Source organism: Maniola hyperantus, chromosome 8 (assembly GCF_902806685.2).
Source record: "Maniola hyperantus chromosome 8, iAphHyp1.2, whole genome shotgun sequence".
Lineage (NCBI taxonomy): Eukaryota > Metazoa > Arthropoda > Insecta > Lepidoptera > Nymphalidae > Maniola > Maniola hyperantus.
Genome location: NC_048543.1, coordinates 8,571,138 through 8,593,028, shown reverse-complemented (window position 1 = coordinate 8,593,028; position 21,891 = coordinate 8,571,138). Strand labels below are relative to the sequence as shown.

The window sequence follows — 21,891 nt, the reverse complement described above, 5'->3', positions numbered from 1 at the left end:
TCTTTAGTGTAGATCTATGTAGATCTATCCATTGAGCTGATCCTGACGAGATTTGTTACAGAGATAGCTTACATCCCAGGGAAGGACATAGGCTACTTTTTATGCTGGAAAATCAAAAAGTTTCCACGGGATTTTTAAAACCTAAATCGACGCGGACGAAGTCGCGAGCATCATCGAGTGTACTAATATAATTGCTTTCAAAAAGACTTGCTAGGCCTTTGACATGTATTTTAGTGGCGATACTTTATCGCACAAAAAGTATATTTTCCATCTAAGTAATAGTGCTTTGTTCGATACAAAGGAAATTTCAATAATGGAGGAGTAATATAGAAAAGGAAAACGAAGGCGTAAAGATATAACAACTACGGCGAGTGCTTTTTATGTTACACTTGGTACAAATTTAATCAGAAGTGAAAATATACGTACAAACAAAAAGAATCGTTGGCACATAATGAAACGTTCAGACCGACGCTGTGAAAGCAATTTTTTGAAGGAAATTGTTTAATTCAATAGCTCTGTTTGTGTACGATTTGTACCTACTCTGACTGGCACATTGGCTTTGTAGCTTTTTAGAGTTCCGTACCCCAAGGGTGCTAATGGGAGCCTATTACTAAGCCAACGCTGTTCGTCCGTTCGTCTGTCTGTCATGGACCGTTGAAATTATCACAGAATGTGTATTTTTATTGCCGCTATAACAACAAATATTTTTATTGCATTACAAATTAACCCTTGACTGCTAACTCGCTAAGTGATGATACAGTCTAAAATGGATGTGGACAAACTTGGAAAGGGTAAGGCAGTTTTATTAAACCTATACAAAGGTATGACATCGTACCGGAACGCTAAATCACTTAGCAGCACGGTTCTGCTGGTAGGGTAGGAACTAACCACGGCAGAAGCCTTCCACCCTGCTCCCACCAGATCAAGAGACAATTTAGAAATCATAAATTCCCAAATTACCCCTGCCGTGAATTGAACCCGGGCCTACTCACTTATGAGACCACAGTGCTCACCACTGTGCAAGGAGATCGTCGTAGCTTATTTAAACGTCGATAGGAAAACTTTGCAACTAGTCATCCGATCAAAGTTCTGTCCACGACTTCAAAACAATCAAGACGTTCAGGGATACAAACTGGATTAGCTGAATTGGATCAGTAGTTCCTAACTTAAGACAGATTGTCTCCCCCTAAGAACTTAGCGTACCACCTCTAAATACTTAAGCTTCTGTGGGCGCCCATGTAGGTATGTGTAGGTACCTGCACCTAGTCATGAAACGCACTATAAACAACAACCCCCCTGGCGCAGTGGTCAGCGCTATGCTTTTAGAAGCGGAAATAACGGGTTCAATTCCTAGCAGGGGTAAATTGGGAATTTATAATATCTAAATTGTCTCTGGTCTGGTCTGATGGGAGGTTTCGTCCGTGCCACTCTACCGGCAAAAACCGTGCCGTTTAGTGATTTAGCGTTCCAGTACGGTGTAGCGTAGAAACTGATGAAGTGTATGGGTTTAATAATAAACTCCCATATCCCTTCCAACTTAGCCCGCTTCTATCTTAGGCTGCATCACTACTTACCACAGATGAGATCGCTGTCAAGGGCTAACTTGTTGAATAAAAAAGTTATTAATTTTTTATTATAAACTTGAAAAGGTACTTAAATCCATACTAATGTTACAAATGCGAAAGTGTGTCTGTCGATTTTGACGAAATTTGGTACAGAGATAGTTTTCATACCAGGAAAGGATATAAGCTTTTTATCCCGGAAAATCAAATAGTTACAAGTTACAGTTCCCACGAGATTTTAAAAAAGCTAATTCCACGCGGACGAAGTCGCGGGCATCATCTAGTATAATAATATAATACTGCATAATAAGAGCAAGACATGACCAACATAATGAAGCAATATCTATTTTATCCGACCGCATTCAGAGCTCCCAGCGAACATCCTCCAATCTCGAACTCCCAACTATACAATATATCACAGTTTTACGATGCCTTACCTTTTTCATATATTGTATATGTACTTATATGTTAATACATCGTTTTCATATAACCTGAATTGCCGTAACAAAATAACATCTTACCTTCGAATAGGATTCCTCTTCTCGTGTGTCTTTCAGGAAATCGTAAAATATGCAGAGCGGTACTACCATTATCGCCGGCTCTTTGCAAAGCGTGGCCGCGGTAGCGAATAATAGTGTCCCTGCTAATGTACACCATTGTAAAAGTTCACCTGAATCTTCACTCACACTACCCGTGCACTGACACTTATTAAGTTTCACTTCTCCAGTCCCCACTTCACAAGCGTTCAACATTTTTAAGGGTCCAGCTTCACTCGCTTTCAGAAGTCTTCGTACGTTCATCAATATTTGTTGCATTAGCCCATGGCAGCTCAGTCTAAAGTTTTGGTCGCTGGCTGTCAGTCTGTGACGTATTGTGTTTTTAATGAAATGTCGACATTGTTTTTTCTGACTTCTAATCCGTAGTCGAACATGTTCACTGTAGAGCAAGAAACTGAGAAGAAAAAAGTTGCAAGCGGCCAAATCGGCTCTTCCGACCACGCCCGCGACGGCTTCAGTGTGTATAGGGTGAGCTGCGAAACTCAAACCGGCGACCGCCGTCCCGACTTTTATACAGTGAGGTGGCAATAACCGGCGCGCGGTCGTGACTACGAGCGCCGTCGCTATTGAATGGAACAGGATATTGAGAAAATGATAACTCCACGGCTTGAACCCACTAAATACGTAGTTTAAGCGATATGTGGCGACGCACAAAGGTCGATACGAGCCGTGCGATCCAGGGTCGGTGAGCGGCGTTCCCCAAAAATCATTTTCAAATAAAGCTTTTATTGGAGTATGCCCGATGACATCTGGGTTGGAAAGGATCGCCCGCCTGTAAACAAAAAAACCCGGTTAGTGATGACATCATTTGAATATCAGAAAATTATTAATAAAACTATTATGTAGAGCGAGACCAATAATTAATCTATGGTAGGACCTATTATAATATCATAATAATTAGATGATGCCCGCGACTTTGTCGGCGTGGATTTAGGTTTTTAAAACTCCCATCAGAACTCTTTGATTTTCTAGGATAATAGTAAGAATCCCGGAGATGGTATGTCCATCTCCGGGATTCTTCATGCAAGCTATCTCCCTACTAAATTTCGTCTAAATCGGATTAGCGGATGGGCAGTGAAATGGCAACAGATAGACAAACAAACAGACACACTTTTGCATTTATTATAGGTTTTTTAAATCCCGTGGGAAGTCATTTTCCGGGATAAAAAGTAGCCTATGTCACTCTCCAGATCTTTATCTATAATTAGGTACCCATGCAAAAAATCTAGCCAATCAGTTGCATCGTTGTGACGTGATTGAAGGACAAATCAACAAACCAATAAACCAACAAACATAACTTTCGCATTCATAATAAGGGTACTGATCAGTACGGATGTAGAGATTAACTTGTAAATAAACAAAACTGTTTTAGAAGGTTGGTCGTAAGATTTTAATCTGCCACGATTTCAAGCGCCATAACTTTAGTTAATTACTTAATTAATTACTTAAAGTTACTAAAAAGCACTTAGACGAGCTCGCCTTATGTTAGAACTTAAACTTATCATCAGTTTAAGAAACGTATTTCGTAATAGGTGGATTTTCTATTTAATACCTAGACAATGCCTAGACTGTTTGAAGTTGAACAGGAAGACATTTTATTATCAATAGACTAGCGAACCGCACAGCTTCCACGGGCGTAATATTATTATGTTACATTTTAAAAGAATAAGACTGTATTTTCTATGAAAGATCTCAGTCGGTTTGAATTCTTCCGATATCTTGATCAATTATTATCGTCATATTTCAACAAATTAACACAAGACCTTCCTCTTGAATCATTCTATTTGTATTTGTGCACTCATCCGTATTCGGTTCGTATTTTTCTTACATAAAAACACGAATACGAACTGAATACGGATGAGTGCACAACCGCCCTATCTATTGATAAAAACAGCACTAAAATCCGACTTTGTTCCATATTATGTAGAAATTCACTGATAAGATTTCCATTATTACGCTTTGATAATATAATACCTATCTGATAATTTTGAAATAAAAAAGGAACGACTTCCATTGTTGCAAAAGTTATCTTCACAGAAATTTTCAGTGGGCAAAAACTTTTTATACTAAGTATAAAAAAGGTTTGCTGCATTAAAATTATACAGCAGCTGCAACTATTAAGAACTGTTCAAAGTAATTTCCGTCAGATTCACTGATTCATTTTGTTATCAGCAAATTAAAAAGAATATGAAATACCTGAAATCTCATTACGGAAAGTGAACGGGGATATTTTTAACATCGACATTTTTCCTCCAACTACAAATTGATATCAAAGGAGCAACGTTTTGCTAGTATCTAGATTTTAGACTTTTTATGGTGTAGGTGGTCTTTGATGAACCTTTACGTAACGATGTGAAATGATTTTTATTCCTATCTAATTACCTGACTACAGCAAATTTACTGTTGTACGCGAGCCAAAATTAATAGTAGATATATCTATACCCGATCGGGATAACATATTATGTACTAGTAAGTATAATCTATTGTTAAAACTTAACTAGCTTACTGGAATTAAGTATCTAGACTAAGGTTAAAATTATGTAAAATGTATAGCTGTTTGTTTTCCAAATAAAAAAAAATAAGAAAACTGCATGGTGGATTGCATAAAAACTCGTTATAATAACAATTTAGAAGCTTCGGCGCACCTTATAACTATACTAGTGCCAAAACCTTTGAGATAGACTATGGAACAGGAGAACATCAGACACCAGATTACAAAGGCTAAGCTTGATAAATAAACATTTCTAAGTTCATATTCTAATTAGAAAGAAGTCTATGATAGCCTAATACCACCAATAGAATAACCGACATACAACAATCGCATCTGTAATTACAATCCTAGTTCCCACCCCGATTGCCAACTCTACCTGTCGTGGACTATATGTATATAGTCCGTGTCACTACACACACAAGCGAATTTGTGTTCACTTTATAAAATTCAATTTATCTGATGTTTTATAACTATCTTGATGTGTTATAAATATCTTTGCTATAGTATTAGTACGTTAAAATAAGAAAAAGACGGTCCGGATGATAATAACAATCAAAGGCGTTACGTCAGCATCATTCGGTAATCAGGGCCAAGAGTATCGAAATGTTTGCCCACGATCGCCGGGATTCCTGCCCTCAATCGACCCTACAGCAAGTACAATACCATCTAAATAATGGAAAACGTTCACCATCGTTCTTTCAAGATTGATTTCCTGAAGCGTGTATTTGACGCTTATTGGATTTTGTATTCTTCCCCCCGCCATTCTCTGATCGTCATTATTAGACTGAGATACAGTTGAAACTCTTATTAATATTTTCACGGAAAATTTTATTGATACAATGACACAAGAAAAGGAAATATCATATATGGTAGCATTGGCTCATTTTAATTGGCCAAAAACTCGGTAGGTAGGTATAGTCCATACAGAATGACTCCTAACGCGCCATTTTAACTCTATGGGTCAACAGCTCAGGATAACCACGATGTCAACAGTCACGTCATAAATACGGTTCACCTTTAAAATAAGGACTAAAAACGTACTTTTGACATGAAATTTTACACAAAAAGTTACAATAGCGCGTGAGGAGTTAAATTTTGTGCGTTATTTATATAGGTATACGCCGTACGGTAAATCCCAGAATTTTGCAGTAAAACCTAAGATTTACAAAATCTCAATTGGTAAAGGTTCGATTTTATCTGTGTTCTATGCTAACATTACGATATATAAAACCTATTGACTAGTTTTTTACTAGGTATGTATATTTACTGTCCTGCTCCTGGTGTTAATAAAATGCGCAAAAAAATATTGTTATAGGCATACAAGAATTTCACTACTCAAAAAATATTCTAAGGATATATATTGGTGTTTTTTTCATCTATATATATAAAAGCTGACTGGTTGACTGACTGACTGATTCAGCGCACAGCTCAAACTACTGGACGGATCGGGCTGAAATTTGGTATGTAGATAGCTATTACGACATAGACGTCCGATAAGAAAGGATTTTTGAAAATTCAACCCCTAAAGGGGTAATATAAGGGTTTGAATTTGTGTAGTCCATGCGGACGAAGTCGCAGGGATAAGCTAGTATAATTATGTTAATAGTTAACACTAACGCAAAAGCAGTTTATGACCTACTAACTTTCAACTATGAAATTGATACCCAGGCATAATAATAGTCGCCTGGATTTACCTACGTTGCGCGATCTTTTTCGATATAACATGGGGAGTTATTAGTAAATCTACTTTACTTTTACAGCATCTAGACGACATTGCTTAAGTTATGTTTTTAGCTGACTACGGCGAAGAGGCTATGTACTCATAAATGTATACATATACAGCATAAGCTTTCTCTCTATCTATCTATAAATGGGGTGTAAAAAAAGTAAATGATGAATCCAATTTGGTGGCTAATATTACGCCAAGAATAATAAATTGTGGAAAATATAAGTAAGTATATGTAGGAATTTTAGATCAAGTTATGTATGTCAGTAATTTGAGATTAATAAATGAAGGTATATTCTGAAAATATTTAATTTATATAGGAAAAATTAACCTTTTTTCCGTAGTGAATCAAGTTGAAAGAATTATAACTAGAAAGGGTACTCGTGCTTAGTTGTTAATAAAATCCATCACAACTTAAAGTAAAAAATAGTATCTACAGCAATAATAACATATTTTATAACTACAAAATATAATAAGTTTAATGAATAATTTTGTATGAAGCAATTTTTCTAGTTTACACCTGTCAGTCCGCATACCACGAACTTGTCCCTATCTATTGATCCCTCGTGCATTTTATGTAGTCATTTGAAGTAGAAAGCCAGTAAAAACGGCGATTAAATAATATGTTTTTAGTGGAGCTCAACCGTGCTTACTATGCGAAGAAGGAAAAATCATCTCTAACGTTTTACCATTGTATTGCAAATTGTGAATAAGGCGTTCCCTTTACTCATTTACATAAAAACTTCTCAAAGTATTTTGTTCGCAAATGACTTTTATTTCGTTCGAGGGACCTATAATAACGGCGAAATAGATTCGAGGTTGTGGTTTTGCTAAAACAGTTCTTTCATTAAAAACATTTAAGTCCTATTTACGGCAAATGGTAAGCATTAGCGCCGCTTTTACTAAAAGGGAAATAAAGCGGCCTGGAATAAATATTCGAAAGTGGACGTTACAGGCAACGGATAAGCAGTCATCTCTTGTATCACGGTCTTTTATACAGAACGCTTCTGAGTCTGGCAAATGATACGCATTTAAGATAAGCCTTTCATTAAAGCTTTATGAAGTAAATGAAGAGATGGGGCTAATAAAGTATCTCATGCCTTTGAGATATCTACTATTAACAAGTTTTAATGGTTGGCCTGACTATCGCCATTTAAAAAAACCGGCCAAGTGCAAGTCAGGCTCGCGCAATGAGGGTTCCGTACTACAGTCGTATTTTTTCGACATTTTGCAAGATAATTCAAAAACTATGATACATAAAAATAAATAAAAATCTGTTTTAGAATGCACAGGTGAAGAACTTTCATGTGATACCCCAATTGATCTAGTTATCTTACTTAGAAAATTGAAAATACTAATTATTAGTTCATGACCACAATTTAATTTTTTTTGTGTAATGTAAGCCTAAATTCACGGTTTTCAGATTTTCCCCCAAATGTCAGCTATGAGATATACCTACCTGCCAAATTTCATGATTCTAGGTCAACGGGAAGTACCCTGCAGGTTTCTTGACAGACAGACAGACAACAAAGTGATCCTATAAGGGTTCCGTTTTTCCTTTTGAGGTACGGAACCCTAAAAATTGCGAGTATTAGTAATAGTCCAGTCAGACATTCAAGGTTATCTCTTCCAGGCCGGCTTTCGTTTTAAAACATTTCCAGAATTTTTTTCTTAATCTGGTTAGCAAAGAAGTTGTTTAAATAAATAAAACGAAATAATGTAAGTGACATTGTGGCTAATTCCTTTGTACACAATTTCTAAACTAAACTTAAATATCACGTCTAAATCTATTGCTATCCCTTTCATAATGTTGCTTGCGGAAAAGGAAAGCACTAGATTTAGACCTGTTAATTTAGTTTAGTTTAGAGATTGTGTACTAGAGAATCGGCCCCAATAATACCAACCTAAGTAGATGCATAACTAAATTATTAGACCGTATCAAATGTCCTTTGACACGGTCTAATTAATATACATTTACAGTAGGTAATTATTGTGCACCTAACTGAAGTTAGTAAACTAGTAACTATATTTACATTAGGCAACAGAATGTCTAGTCTATTAGACGTGAAATATGTCAAGGATTAATCTAATTACTTACCGTTCCTATGGAAGTATGGATTATGAGTTTTCATATTGTTCTGCGACATAAATCTAAAACAAACTGAAATAATGGTATATCTACTTATTATACATTCTTGATAAATACGAGTACCTACCTGTAATAATTTATCAATTGACAAGCTGATGTTTGCGACTTCAGCCGCATAGATTTACTTTTTAAAAATCCCGTCGGAACTCTTCCTTATTTAATTTTCTCTACCTGATGTATTAGATGCCGCCTTAGATGGTGGTGGGAATAGCCGAAGCACCTTTATAGCACATATCGTTTGGACGCTATAACCGAGCCTCATAAAGGAGAATGGCGTAGTAAACAAAAACATAAACTGAATCAATTTTTGCCACTACTTCAGTAGGTATTTCACTTTAAAGATGTACGATGTTATGGGTTGACACTTGGCAAAATAATAAATTAAAAGAATAAACTTTTTAAAAACAAGCTTTTATTTAAGTTTGCTAAAAAGAATAAAATAAACTTTTCCTTTAAAACTTTTACTATCAACTTCTAACGTCATTAGGTACACAATAATTTAGGTATGTGATATGATATGAAAGCTTGTAAATTTGAAAATTTAAAAATCAAGTTATTTAATTTACTTGTTTATCTACACAGGTAAATCTCGCGACAAGCTTTTATATCATATAAATTATTGTGTAATCACGTTTGAAGTTGATAGTAAAAGTTTTAAAGAAAAAGTTTATTTTATTCTTTTTAGCGAATTTAAATAAAAACTTGTTTTAAGAAAAAGTTTTTTACTTTGAATTTATTTTATACTTTTTAGTTTGAAATCCAAGATAGCTGCCGCACCAATTTGTCATTTTCGCATTAAAGGTGACATTTTCATGGTTTTTATGCCTTTTGGAAAACCATGATGAGGTCCAGGTTAGGTCCAGGTTATACTTTATCGTAGCTTTAGTTTTAAGTTTACGTAATTAACTATCAACATCATATATTACAAATTCAATAAATTACCATTTAAAACCGTACATCATGATCAACCCATGACTGGCTAACTACAGAGCACGGGTCTCCTTTCCGAATAAAAAGGGTTTTGCCCATAGTCAAAGCGTAAGTATATAAAAAAGCGTTGGTATTCTACGAAAGCGTACAAATGGTTCCCAATTTGAATAAATTATTTGACTTTGACTTTCTAGTCTACACGGTCTACCGTTATCTGGCTTCTATTATCAACAAATACTACAAAACTATACGTTACGAATGGTTTTATGACTGTGTGGAAGTTTTAGAAAAAAACGTATTTCCAGTAGCCGTGCCAAAACTTAGATTGAGATAAAGTTGAGGGTAGTAACGGAACTCTTCGCCGTGAAAGTTGGGGCAGCTGCGGCGCACGGCCGTCACGTAAGCCCCCAATTACGAAACAGCGAAGTGGTTTGCGATCCAGAACAAAGTTCATCGATTCTATCATCCGTATTGGCGCTATATTTGGAACGGAAACTTTATTATTGAGAATGTGATCAAAATTGCAACCGTTGCTTTGCTTTACTTCATTCAACGTATTTGCCCTTCATATTGCAAACATTTTAGAAACATAATAATTAATAAGCTATTATTTCAATTATTTAGATTAATGTCGTATCCCGTCCTCAAGTAGGTATGTACCAAATATATTGTCATTTTTCCAGCCGTGGTATTCAATTCAATTCAATTTATTTCCACGAAATATATAGCGACGTAGCGTAATTTCATTAGGACTCGGCTGGAGCCTCGTTCTTTCAAAATAACTTGAGAAGTCCTCGGCTTTACCTCGGCCTTCCAATAATATTCGGCCAGTACCTTATCGCTTTATTTCAGGCCTGGACTGTAATGTACCATTAATCGTAAAACATCTTTTTCTGTATGAATGTGTTGTTGATCGCAAATCTCGAGAACAGCTGAACCGATTTCGCTAATTCATTTTAATAATATTCCTTGAAGTACGAGGATTGTTCTTACGGAGAGAAACATTTAAAAAATCCTGAAAAAGAATCGACTGTTAGGCGATACGAAGTTCGCCGAGGCAGCTAGTACGTAATAAAAATAAGTCATCGTCTTGTCATCGTCAAGATACAAAATTACATTGTGAATACAACCCTTTCCAGATTAAAGTCTCATAGCTAATTAATATCAAGCCATTTGAAGCAAAATAAGAATGCATTTACCTATAGGTACATAACATTGAACGTTTGAATTGATACTCTACTCTGTATTAAATAAATCTAACGTACCAATAAACAACAAAGCAATAAGAGTCCCCGAGCTTGATATCCCTAACGAAATAAACACGTTGCGCCAACACGCCCCATTCTATTACCGTTGTTTGTTCTGAATTAGGCCGAGATTACCCCGAGATTGTCGGACGACATTACCATAACTTGCTGACCGCCTGAGTCGGAACACGATATGAATGTTAATGCCGTTGCATGTGGAATGTATGGACTAATTAGACAATTCGCTGAGTAGGTAAGTACTATGATGGATTTACTTTTAAATATCTTTTGAATGATAATAGGAAAATAATGTGTTTGGGTTAATTACATTAAAGTATAGACATATTACGGCCACATTACATGGTATGTAAAATTCGTACTCGGTGATGAGTAAGATAAATATACAAAATCGGTCAAGTGCGAGTCAGACTCGCGCACCGAGGGTTCCGTACTACAATCGTATTTTTTCGACATTTTGCACGCTAAATCAAAGACTACTTTGCATAAAAATCTGATTTCGAATTACAGGTAAAGCCCTTTTCATATGATATTCCATTGGTATAGTAATATTTCCTAGAAAATACTAATTGTTTATTCATGAACATATTTTATTATTATTTTTTTGTGAATTGACCACAAATTCGGATTTCTCTCTTTACGTGTGCTATAAGACGTACCTATTTCATGATTCTTGATCAACGGGAACACACTTCTAGACAGACAGACAGAGCGAGAGACAGATAGACAGACAACGAAGTGATCCTATAAGGATTCCTTTTTTCGTTTTCTTTTTCAGGTACGGAAGCCTAAAATCATACGAAAGTAGCGCTTTTAATACAAACGAAACCAAACAGTACTATTATATATTCCGTGACCAAACTAAGTGTCGTAGTTTTAAGTTTTCACTTTAGGTACCTATGCATTTAACGTATCTACTTTTTTTTACACATACCCGCACCTATTATAATATCATCGGTTTGTGTAATTTGACTAATTAACATTATCACATGACAGTATCACCAGCCTCGTCACTATAACAATAATCTCTAACATTATGCCAGGATCAAAACATCGAATATAATCCTGCACGTCTGAGACGATATAACAAAGTAAGCCAATCCCTGACTGAAGCTAATAACTTAATACGGTTTGATAGCATAGCAAAATGTATAACAGAGTAATCAAGAAAATGCATCTCTATTTTCTTATCCATTTAATACTGCACAGACAATAATAAAAGATTATTTTATTTACTTCGGCTTCTACAGAATCAGAGTAAACATATTTTTTATATACTTACTTAAATATTTTGCTCTCATTCTGTAGAATACGAAGTTAATAGGTTTATAATTTTTGTAAGTATGTTTATGTTAGTTTGTACTCGTAGTTTAATTAGTGTAATTGGCTTTATGGCCGTTCTAATTAAATAATAAATAAATAATAATAATAATAAGGAGACTCCCACGTACAAAAAGCTTAACTATAATTAGACTTGCCCTTTAATACGATACCATACACCCCAATTAGGTGATTGGATGGTAGAGCAAACTTTGAAACTCATTTTGTTCGTTTACTTACTTTACGTGATCGTATTAATTACTATGGTTAACGTTCTATAAAAACAGAAGTCAGATCATTTCGAGAAAATAAGTGTATTTTAAGATTACCTCTTACTTTCTAATACGCGAATATTTAGATTTTTACTGCTCGTGAAAAATGCCTCAAAGAACATAAATATGTGACGTCCGCGTCAGCGGAACCCTGACAACGAGACCAAATTATTATTAGCTTACGGCACTGATTGTTTTCCTGGTATAAAAAAGATCCTATGTCGATTTCCAGGATGCAGATTTGTTTTTCTTTGCCAAATTGTCAAGCAGATCAGCCGTGTACAGGTGACAAGCACACTTTCACATTTATGCTTTTAATGTACCAGCGTATGAATTTATTAGAGCTTAGGGGTAAACTTTTCAATGGAAACCAATTTAAAATTTGATTAACTTTATGCGTTATCATCTAGAGAAGAAACAAATACCTTTACAAACTAATGTATGTGTGTTCATTCGTTCGTTCGATACTTATATGCATTCGAGGATCATTCAACCGATTGTGTTGAAACTTGCTCGGTTGTGGTCCACACGTGCATGAAAGTTTTTGACATACCTACATACATATCTACATACAACAAATATAGTGGAGCTCACTAGCATTCTAAGTTTGCAACGCATGCCGGGCAAGAGCTAATAAGTTAATAATAACTTAATTAGATTTAAGAAAGTAGATACTTTATTTTTTATATTATGCGATAAAACTTTTACATCATCAAAAGCTTAAAGCAATGTGAAATTAAACACAAATTCCAGCGTTTGCACGAAAAGCAGATTATGAAACACAGTGGTGAGCCTCGTCGCAGATAGGAAGCGCCATACCTTTTACGGATTAACCTAAATTCTCCTTTAAATATTTATTATCGTCATCAATTATTCAAATAAAATAGACAACAATCTTATTCACTGGATTGTCTGCGATTCTGAACGCGAATTTTTTCATCAACAAATGAAAGTCAACATTCTTTGAGACAAATATAAAAGAGATTTCTACAGATAACAAATATACCTACAATTTTCTGTTTTTTGTTTGTGACAAACGTTGAACCATAACTAATTTCTATGTAGAGCTGAATATAACAAAGTCTACATCACATTTATAAAATAATAGGAGAAAACTGACTGACATATTATCATCGCGTGTCTAGTAAATTCAGATTTTGCAAGTAGTTTCTATTTATCGCTTATTCCGTTTATCCACCATAAAACAGCAACCCTAGGATGTATCCTCGGCATCGTCTTCATCTATTCAAAGTACAAATTCCCTTAGCCCACCCCGTCCGGGTAGATAGACGGACACACGTTTCCGAATACTACGCCCTAGCAGGCTAGGGTGGCTGTTTTAATGTGGATAGACGGAATAAGCCCTCTTTATGACGTAGAATGAAGAATTCCCATTAAGAAAAGGATTTTGGGATATACCAAAAAAACTAAATCCACAACGAAGAAGTTGCGGGAAAAACCTAGTAGTTTTGTAAACACGAAAAGGCTGGGGCACTCCGTGTTAAATAAAACATTTATTCTAGTGCTCGCATGATAAGCGGCTTATAAGTGTAGGTCCTGTGTACAAGTACAGCGACCCAACGGTAAAACGTTGGTAGTTGTAACTTGTAGTAAACTCCATGTCCACGAGGCATTAGCTTTACGGATTAGCCTTAATTCTACCGAGGATAAATTTCACTATTTTGTTAAGAAATTAAAATACCAAGGAGATAAGAAGATTACTTAGCTACTGTATTTTGCTAAGTGCGAAAAGTTCTTTTATTATACCAATTGAAAGTCCAAAGTACTCAGAGTATATTTTTTTCAAATATACGAATTTAATTTCAATAATATGTTATATAGTGTAGTGCTAGTAGTAAATCTACGTATAGATAGAAAACTGATTATAGACCAGTATTTAAAAAAAATTGGGTTTCACTTGACTCGTTCAGCGTGATATAGCTATATTTCTTGTTGAATTAATAAATAATTTATGTTCATTTTCGTATTTGATATTTATTTTTCTATTGTTAAAGTTAAGTAAATCAAAAATAAATTAATTAATTAAAAGTAAATAAAACATTTTATTCTACAAAATAAAAATAAATCGTGCCCTATCTCCTCGACCTGGATGCTGATTTCTTATTCATTTTCACTATTAGTAAAATTTAAAAAAAATTGTGCACTCGCTTCGCTTGTACTTTTTTTTATAATAACGTGTGAGTATGTTATGAAATTTTCTACAATTTTTATTTTAATGACTTCTCCTTCATCCCCTTCTTAAGCGTGCTAGTACGAATGATTTGTTATACCCACTTTATATTTTTCGTATTAAAATTTAACGATATAACATCACTTAATCGCCTGATATAGAACTGAACTTTAAGGAGGTGAAACCTCCCATGGGTTATATTTTATTTACTTTTTTTATTTTCTTCGTCAATTAGAAACAATAGGTACACAGAAAAGATCTGTTCACTGAATGTCGAATAACAGATTAAACACTAATTCCAGCATTTGCACGTAAAGCGGATTACGAGACACAACAGTAAATCTTCCAAAGCAAAACAAACGAGTAAGTAGGTATATACAACTCTGAAAAATTCTTGCACGCTTTTTAGTCAAAATGGTTAGTGAACTTACCTACTTGCCTTATCTTATCATAATTTTTACAGATTTTTTTTCTGGTCGAGGACGAGCTTATTTTTAATAGAATAAAAACACATTTCTGAGATTTTTTAAGAGAAACGTTTTGATTATTTTTAGGCTCAGGTGAAGACGTGTGACACATATCATTATTCCTAATGATATGCGTCAAGATAATGTTGTGTTTAAGTCCCGCAAATTGCTAATGCGTGTGGCCGCCATTTCGGTGACGTCAGCACTAGACTGAAGTTTCGAGCTGGTGTTATATTTTTACTTAAACATACGTCAAAATACGTCATTTCAATGTTATAATTCCAGCGCAATAACAATTTGCGGGACTTACAGAGTAAATTCTGGGCAAATATGTCTTGAAAATAATTTTCATAACTACATTGCTCATTCATAATATTATTATTAGATGGAGTAAGTACCGTTTCCATTCTAGACTTCCATAGTGTTTTTTTTGGTAAGAAACCCCAATGAAACATAAAAACATAAAAACATATAACATACAACAACATTTTTTGCCCTCGAAAAGCACGCGATCTTTTGGTTTGTGCTGAAAATGTAATAAGTATTTCGTGTTTTTCTGAAGCATTGTGCTGTCGACGCTTATGGTGATGTTGAATTAAGGTCTAAAGCAGCGCCAGCACTCAATGAAAGCCGATTATGTAACAGCGTCTGTGGTAATCACGTTCGCGTATCAACCAACAGATGACTCTCAGTAGACCATCATCCTTCACTGAATTAAAACAACACGTATACCTATTGGTTTTAATCTCTACTTTTATTTCTATTATTTACTAGGTCCCTCAGCCAGTATCTTTCTGATAGTCCGAACAGGCAAGGATCAAAAGGTGTTTAGCGTAAAAAGCTATTTCATATTATTATTAAAAAATACATATAACTTTAATAGCTACGGAAGCGTGTTGGTAGTTACCAACATGCTCCCGTGGGACTTTCAAGAAATCCTGCTTAATTTCTAGTCTACATTACAAAGGGAACCTCTACACAAAATTTCAGCTTTCTAGATCCAAGGCTTTGGGCTGGGCGTTATGAGTCAGTCAGTAAGTCAGGACTTATATATTTGGACTAGCTTATGCTCGCGACTTCGTCCGCGTGGACTACACAAATTTCAAACCCCTATTTTACTAGGGGCTAAATTTTCAAAAATCCTTTTTTAACGGATGTCTATGTCATGCCAAATTCTAGCTGTGCGTTGATAGATCAGTCAGTCAGTCACCTTTTCCTTTTATAATCTATTTAGATTTGGATAGATGAAGATATCACATAATAAAGTGGATAAAAGATCAATATCTTGTGCTCTCGCAAAATATTATATTGTAGCCATGTAGGTTTCTACATGTCTACAAAGTCTAGAAAGGTTTTTGTATTACATACTCGATTACCTCTATAAATACAAAGGAATTTCGCTTATTTTTATTGTGTTCGTTTAGAAAATAGAAACAAACAGTTACTCTAATCTCGTGTAGGTGTATAACGAAACAGAGCTTTCAACGGATAATGCCTTTTTAGAGAGGGAGCTAGCGTGTGCCAGACCTTCAGTATTTTATAAAAGCTGAAAGTGTGGTTGCGTGTTGTCCCCAACACTGCGAAGAACGTTTGTTTGGATCATGGCGGCGAACAGGCAATAAAAAGTGTAAAAAACCTTGCGTCAAAATATAAAATCTGTTTTCTTATATTTTCTTCGGAATAGTATTAGAAATCACGTCATGCATTGCCAGATTATGGCAACCCCCTAGAAGATACCCTTAAAGTTTAAAAGTATGTAGGCTCGCCGCCATTTAATTGTAAACACTTTGCTCATTGAACATCACGTCATCGCCCCACCGTCATTGTTAGATTATAAAAGCGGATGCATGCACAGTGTGTCACGAGACATTATTCGTGTGGCTCTTGCCGAGGGCACTTCTCAGTAGACACTATGTGTACGATATGTGTAGGTTATTATAATTGTTGTTGTGACCTAATGTGGTTTCAGTTGTTTGAGGTTATACTACTAGGTTGTGAAAGGTTGCTGTGAGTGTGTTTTGGCGATCTAGACAGGTTGTTTATCGGGTGAGTCCTTTTGTATCGTTCCAATTTGTATTAGACAAACGTGATTGTTGTAGTTGATGTTAATTGAACTAATTGTGGTGTGCTAGGTTAGCTGGTTGGTCTGGGGCCGGTATGGGACATGGTGGAGCCGGTCGCTAGGTAGGGTTAGGTTTACCTACGTTGCGTTACGCTAGTGGTTTTCACGTGTGATAAGTGAGTATTTATTACAATTATTGTAATTGAAATTACTACCTTCTGATGTCGGCCATCCCCTTTGTTCTCCGACAAGTATAATGGAATCTGGCAGGGGTTGCCACGACACTAAGTGTCTGACATTGCATGACGTGATTTCTGATACTATTTTTTCCTTATTATTAGGAAAATATTTAAAAAAACTTCATACTTTGACGGAAGATTTTTTTACAACTTTATTTACCTGTGATCTCCCAAAGCAACCATAATCCAAACAAACATTCAAATAAACGTTTCTCCCAGTGTTGGTGACCATACGCAGAGAAAGTTTCAGCTTTTATAAAATAACGAAGGTATGACACGCGCTGGCTCTTAGTCCTTTATACTGAGTTAAGTGACTTTTGCTTTCTAAAAGAATCCCTTATCCTAGATTACTTAGATGAAAAACTATATTTTCTCTGTACTTTATAAAAGAACAATAAGATACCTACTTTATTTATATTTATTTATACAGATACAATTAAGCTAGCCCTTGACTGCAATCTCACCCGGTGGTAAGTGATGATTCAATTTAAGATGGAAGTGGACTAACCTAGAAGGAGTATGGCAGTTTTAATTAAACCCTTTGGTTTCTACACGGTATCGTACTGGAATGCAAAATCGCTTGGCGGCATGGATTTGCCGGTAGGGTGGTAACTAGCCACGGCCAAAGCCTCCCAGCAAACCAGACCAGAAATTTTGAAATAAAAAAAATCCAAACCTCGGCCAGGAATCGAACGCGGGACCTCCCACTAATAAGACCACAGCGCTTACCACTGCTTACGTAAAACGATGTTGACTCTGTTTACAAGAGTTTGTATCAAAAAGATTTTTTCTATATTTTAATATGGCGGAACTCAACCCCGTTCATCCATCCGGCCACGATACCCAGAGGCCTGAATGATAAAAAAATTCCCATACTAAGTATACAGGCAAATATTTATACCTTTTTTTCTTAACTGACTTATAAGGTAAACCACCAGCTTCTCGCAGAAATGCGTAAGTGGTGCACTATACGCGGCCCATAGGACCTTGTTACCGCAAACTTACAATGAAATCATGATACGAGCGAAAAACCTAAAGCACCGGGCAAATTGCGTCGTTTACGCGTTTCTTCGAGAGGGTTTCTACGATTTGTCTATCTTTTAAGTCAGCCAAGGAAAAGTGAAGTACATAATATTATTATGTATATGGAAATCGCGCCTGCGTAAAATTAGGAATCGTACCCGAGAGAAACATGTTTTGACTCAAATTGGCGCAGTTGTAATATAGATAGACATTTTATAAGGTTTAAAATTTAAATCGTTCAAGTAAGGTTAAATCATATTCAAGAAATCTACATACACATTTTACCCTTTAAATTCCTTGAGCGTAGTCTGGCAATAAGGCAGTAATATAAGTGCAAAGATCGACCTCAAAACCGCTCTGCGCTTTTCCAGTCACGTCACTTGTCTTGCTGAGTTAAGCAAAAATTGTTCATTCTCTCGTTCGATTTAGGATTCTGCTTTTTGCACTTTTCTCAAACAGCATTCTTAATATCAAATTGAATAGTTACTTTTAGTATATTTTCTTACAATGTGAAAATATTTTTTTAGTAGGTAGGTAATATATCTTTTAATTTTTGCTTTATTCTGCTCGCAAAATGTGAAGAGTACCTAACATTTAAAATTTCTATTTTATCGTTTTGGTACCTTTTTATTGTGAAATAACACCTGTCGTGGACGAATGACAGTGATTAAAATAGTACTTATAGATGCGCTAAAATTCGGCGAAAAAAGATTTTTCACTTTAACGTAAACATCAAACAAAAAACTATAATTGGATTAAGTATGACCAACTCTCCCAGACTAGGTCTTAATTGTTTTAATTTTTATAACATACCTACATATTGTGGACTATTGTGCCAATAGAAACCACAGTGTACATTGAGGCGGTCTAAAATCGGACATCGTCCGACGTCGTTAGTCAGCCGTAAAAATTCAACTCAGACAAAAATCGACTGTTAGGCTTCAGCCTAATTTCTACTAATTAATTTTCTATTTCTGGCCTTTATCTCGTAGGTGCAAGGCCGTATTATGAAAGCTAGGTAGGAGGACTAGCTATAAATATTTCTGATGCCAACAAGTGCGTGGATTTCTGATATAAAAATATAACGCTATAATATGTTTGGTAGACATAGTATTAAATCAAAAAAGAACTCTAAAAACACGTAATAATAATAAATAATGGATCCATAATAAATGGTTGTACTTTTAAACCATTCAAAAATGTAGTAAACGTTTTTAGTTTTATATTAATATTTATTGCTGGCATTTTCATTTCTCGTGAACCACGGTTCGTTCGTTTAATACAATGCTATTCAGCTAAAAACCAGAGCGTACCAAACTACTGGCACGTAGGTATACGGAACAATCTAAATATTGGATGGTAAAACATACATCCATACAATCATGAACATTAAAATGAACCTTTTCTATTATTATTTAAGTACTACTTCAACCACCCCAGATTTGTTCGGGCGGCATCTCTTAAAATCCATTTTTAGTGGCGATATTGTATATAATATCGCCACTAAAAATGGATTTTTATGGAAAAACTTATATGTTTAAAAGCAAAAGCTGGCTGACTGACTGATCTATCAACGCACACGGCACAGCTCAAACTACTGGACGGATTGGGCTGAAATTTGGCAATCAGATAGCTATTATGACGTAGACATCCGCTAAGAAACTATTTTGAAAATTCAATTCATAAAGGGGTAAAATAGGGGTTTGAAATTTGTGTAATCCACACGTACGAAGTCGCGAACACAAGCTCGTCCATAAAATTTCAAGTATCAATACTCATCGGTTTGAGCTGTAGGTAGGTATGTCGTCAGTTTCTTTTGTAAGTACACTTAAATAATATTTTTTTAAATATGATTATTGAAAGAAAATTAGGGTTTCTTTTTGGTAAACAGTTTTACGTACCTATAGGATGTTATCTAGATTACAACTTCTAAGTTTTTGTGGAGATTTCGAAAAACTTCTCTCAAAAAATACATATTTTTAGTCGTGGTTTTTTTAAATTGCATAGCAATACACACAATTTAATTATCTGGATTTTCCCTGAGAATTATTTATGAGAATCGGATTATTAGTTCTAGAGATTACCCTCTACACACAAAGTAACAAATTTTACTGCTTTAGTATTAGTTTAAAAAAACATAACCAAATCAGTCAAAATAATTTGCATTTGTTAGCATAGCATAGGTAGCGAGACATAATATTTTGTAGGTAAGATATTCTTCGGCGTTCATTATGATTTCATTAACTGAATTATTAACCCTTATAAAAGCAAAAATAAGCAAGGTCGAATATTTTAGAATGGCGCTGAAATGTTCCATGATATTGACTGGGTATTGAACAGCCCTAGAGAGGCAATTAATTACGTCCTACAGTGCCCCAGACTCCCTCGGCACTAAGATATTAATGGAATTTTGTCGAATACATCCAATCATGTAATTTTATAAAGCCGTAGGTATTTTAATTAATAGAAACGTTTTTCCCCCGAAGGGTAAAAAACGTATATTTAGGTTTCAGCCGAAAGGCTTGACCCACTGTGAGATAACCCTTTAGAACATCAGCGCCATCTAGTAGTCCGTAACGAGCCAAGCCGAGCATTGGTCGGTATCGGCTCGGTGAATGGAGGGGAGTCAGCGCCCAGGCAGGTGGTGTCGGCCGTTTTAATTTCAGTACCGATTTCAGGAATCGAAGCGAGGTGAAGCCGGTAAGGTATTTTATGGTGGGTCAAGCCTTTCGGCTGAAACCTAAATATACGTTTTTTACCCTTCGGGGGAAAAACGTTTCTATTTAGGTGTTCGAGCCTTTAGGCTTGACCCACTGTGAGATGTTTAATATCTGCCGGCGCTGACTTAGCGTACTGTGACTATGTGTGGAGTGAGATCCACGTATTTAGGGATGTAAAAGGAAAAACAAGAAACAATAATATGCATTATATTCTTAACAATCAATATAATATTTCATCACAATGACTAATAAAGAATGAGTTTAATTTGAATTTATTAACACAATCACGGTTATAATAATTCTAAATTGTAGAAAATATATCAGACATTGTCTGATTTGCCATAATGTTTCTTGTGCTAGACTCTACTTCCTTGAAGTAGTGTTTCAAGAAGGTTGAGCTGCTACGCCAGTTGCCTTTGCGTAGCACCTCATCGATATCGAGGTTCTTGTTGACCCAGTTGTCTGTAGCAACAGCTGACCTGAAGCTGCCGGGGGAGCCCTTGATTTTCGCATCTTTCAGGATTAGTCTCAACCAGCCCGCTATTACAGATCTAGATGCTGCTTTGACTCTGTTCCGAGTAGTGATAAATAAATTTGTCAAAGTTGGGTCTGCTTTCCTCCGCTGATCTGATTTGTCTATTAGTCTTGGTATCCAGTGGCAGAGGTCGAAAATGATATTATCGCTCTTTGACAGGCACCAGCCTGATTGCCGATAATTTGCGTTATCCGTTTTTGATCCAAAAGAGGGCCAAAATACGATTTGCTCTCTTGTAATCTGACAGTGTTCCGAGTCTATGTGGAGCAAAGTTAAGTCATGAACGCGACGACCAGTAGCGAGAAGTAGCAAGGCTGCCACATGCTGTGATATTTGAAATAAACTGGAGTCGTCGATTTTTCTCTGAGCAATCCAATTTACG

General features: G+C 35.6%; 1 protein-coding gene across 2 annotated transcripts in view; it reads right to left on the bottom strand.

Annotated features, from left to right (window-relative positions):
• Positions 1-21,891, bottom strand: part of LOC117984816 (protein O-mannosyl-transferase Tmtc2-like) — a 160,891-nt gene that overhangs the window by 118,323 nt on the left and 20,677 nt on the right. For both annotated transcript variants that reach the window (XM_069500176.1, XM_034971468.2), the window contains exon 3: positions 2,084-2,891. In XM_069500176.1, the coding sequence (XP_069356277.1) occupies positions 2,084-2,891 (808 nt within the window). The remainder of the gene's footprint in view (positions 1-2,083; positions 2,892-21,891) is intronic.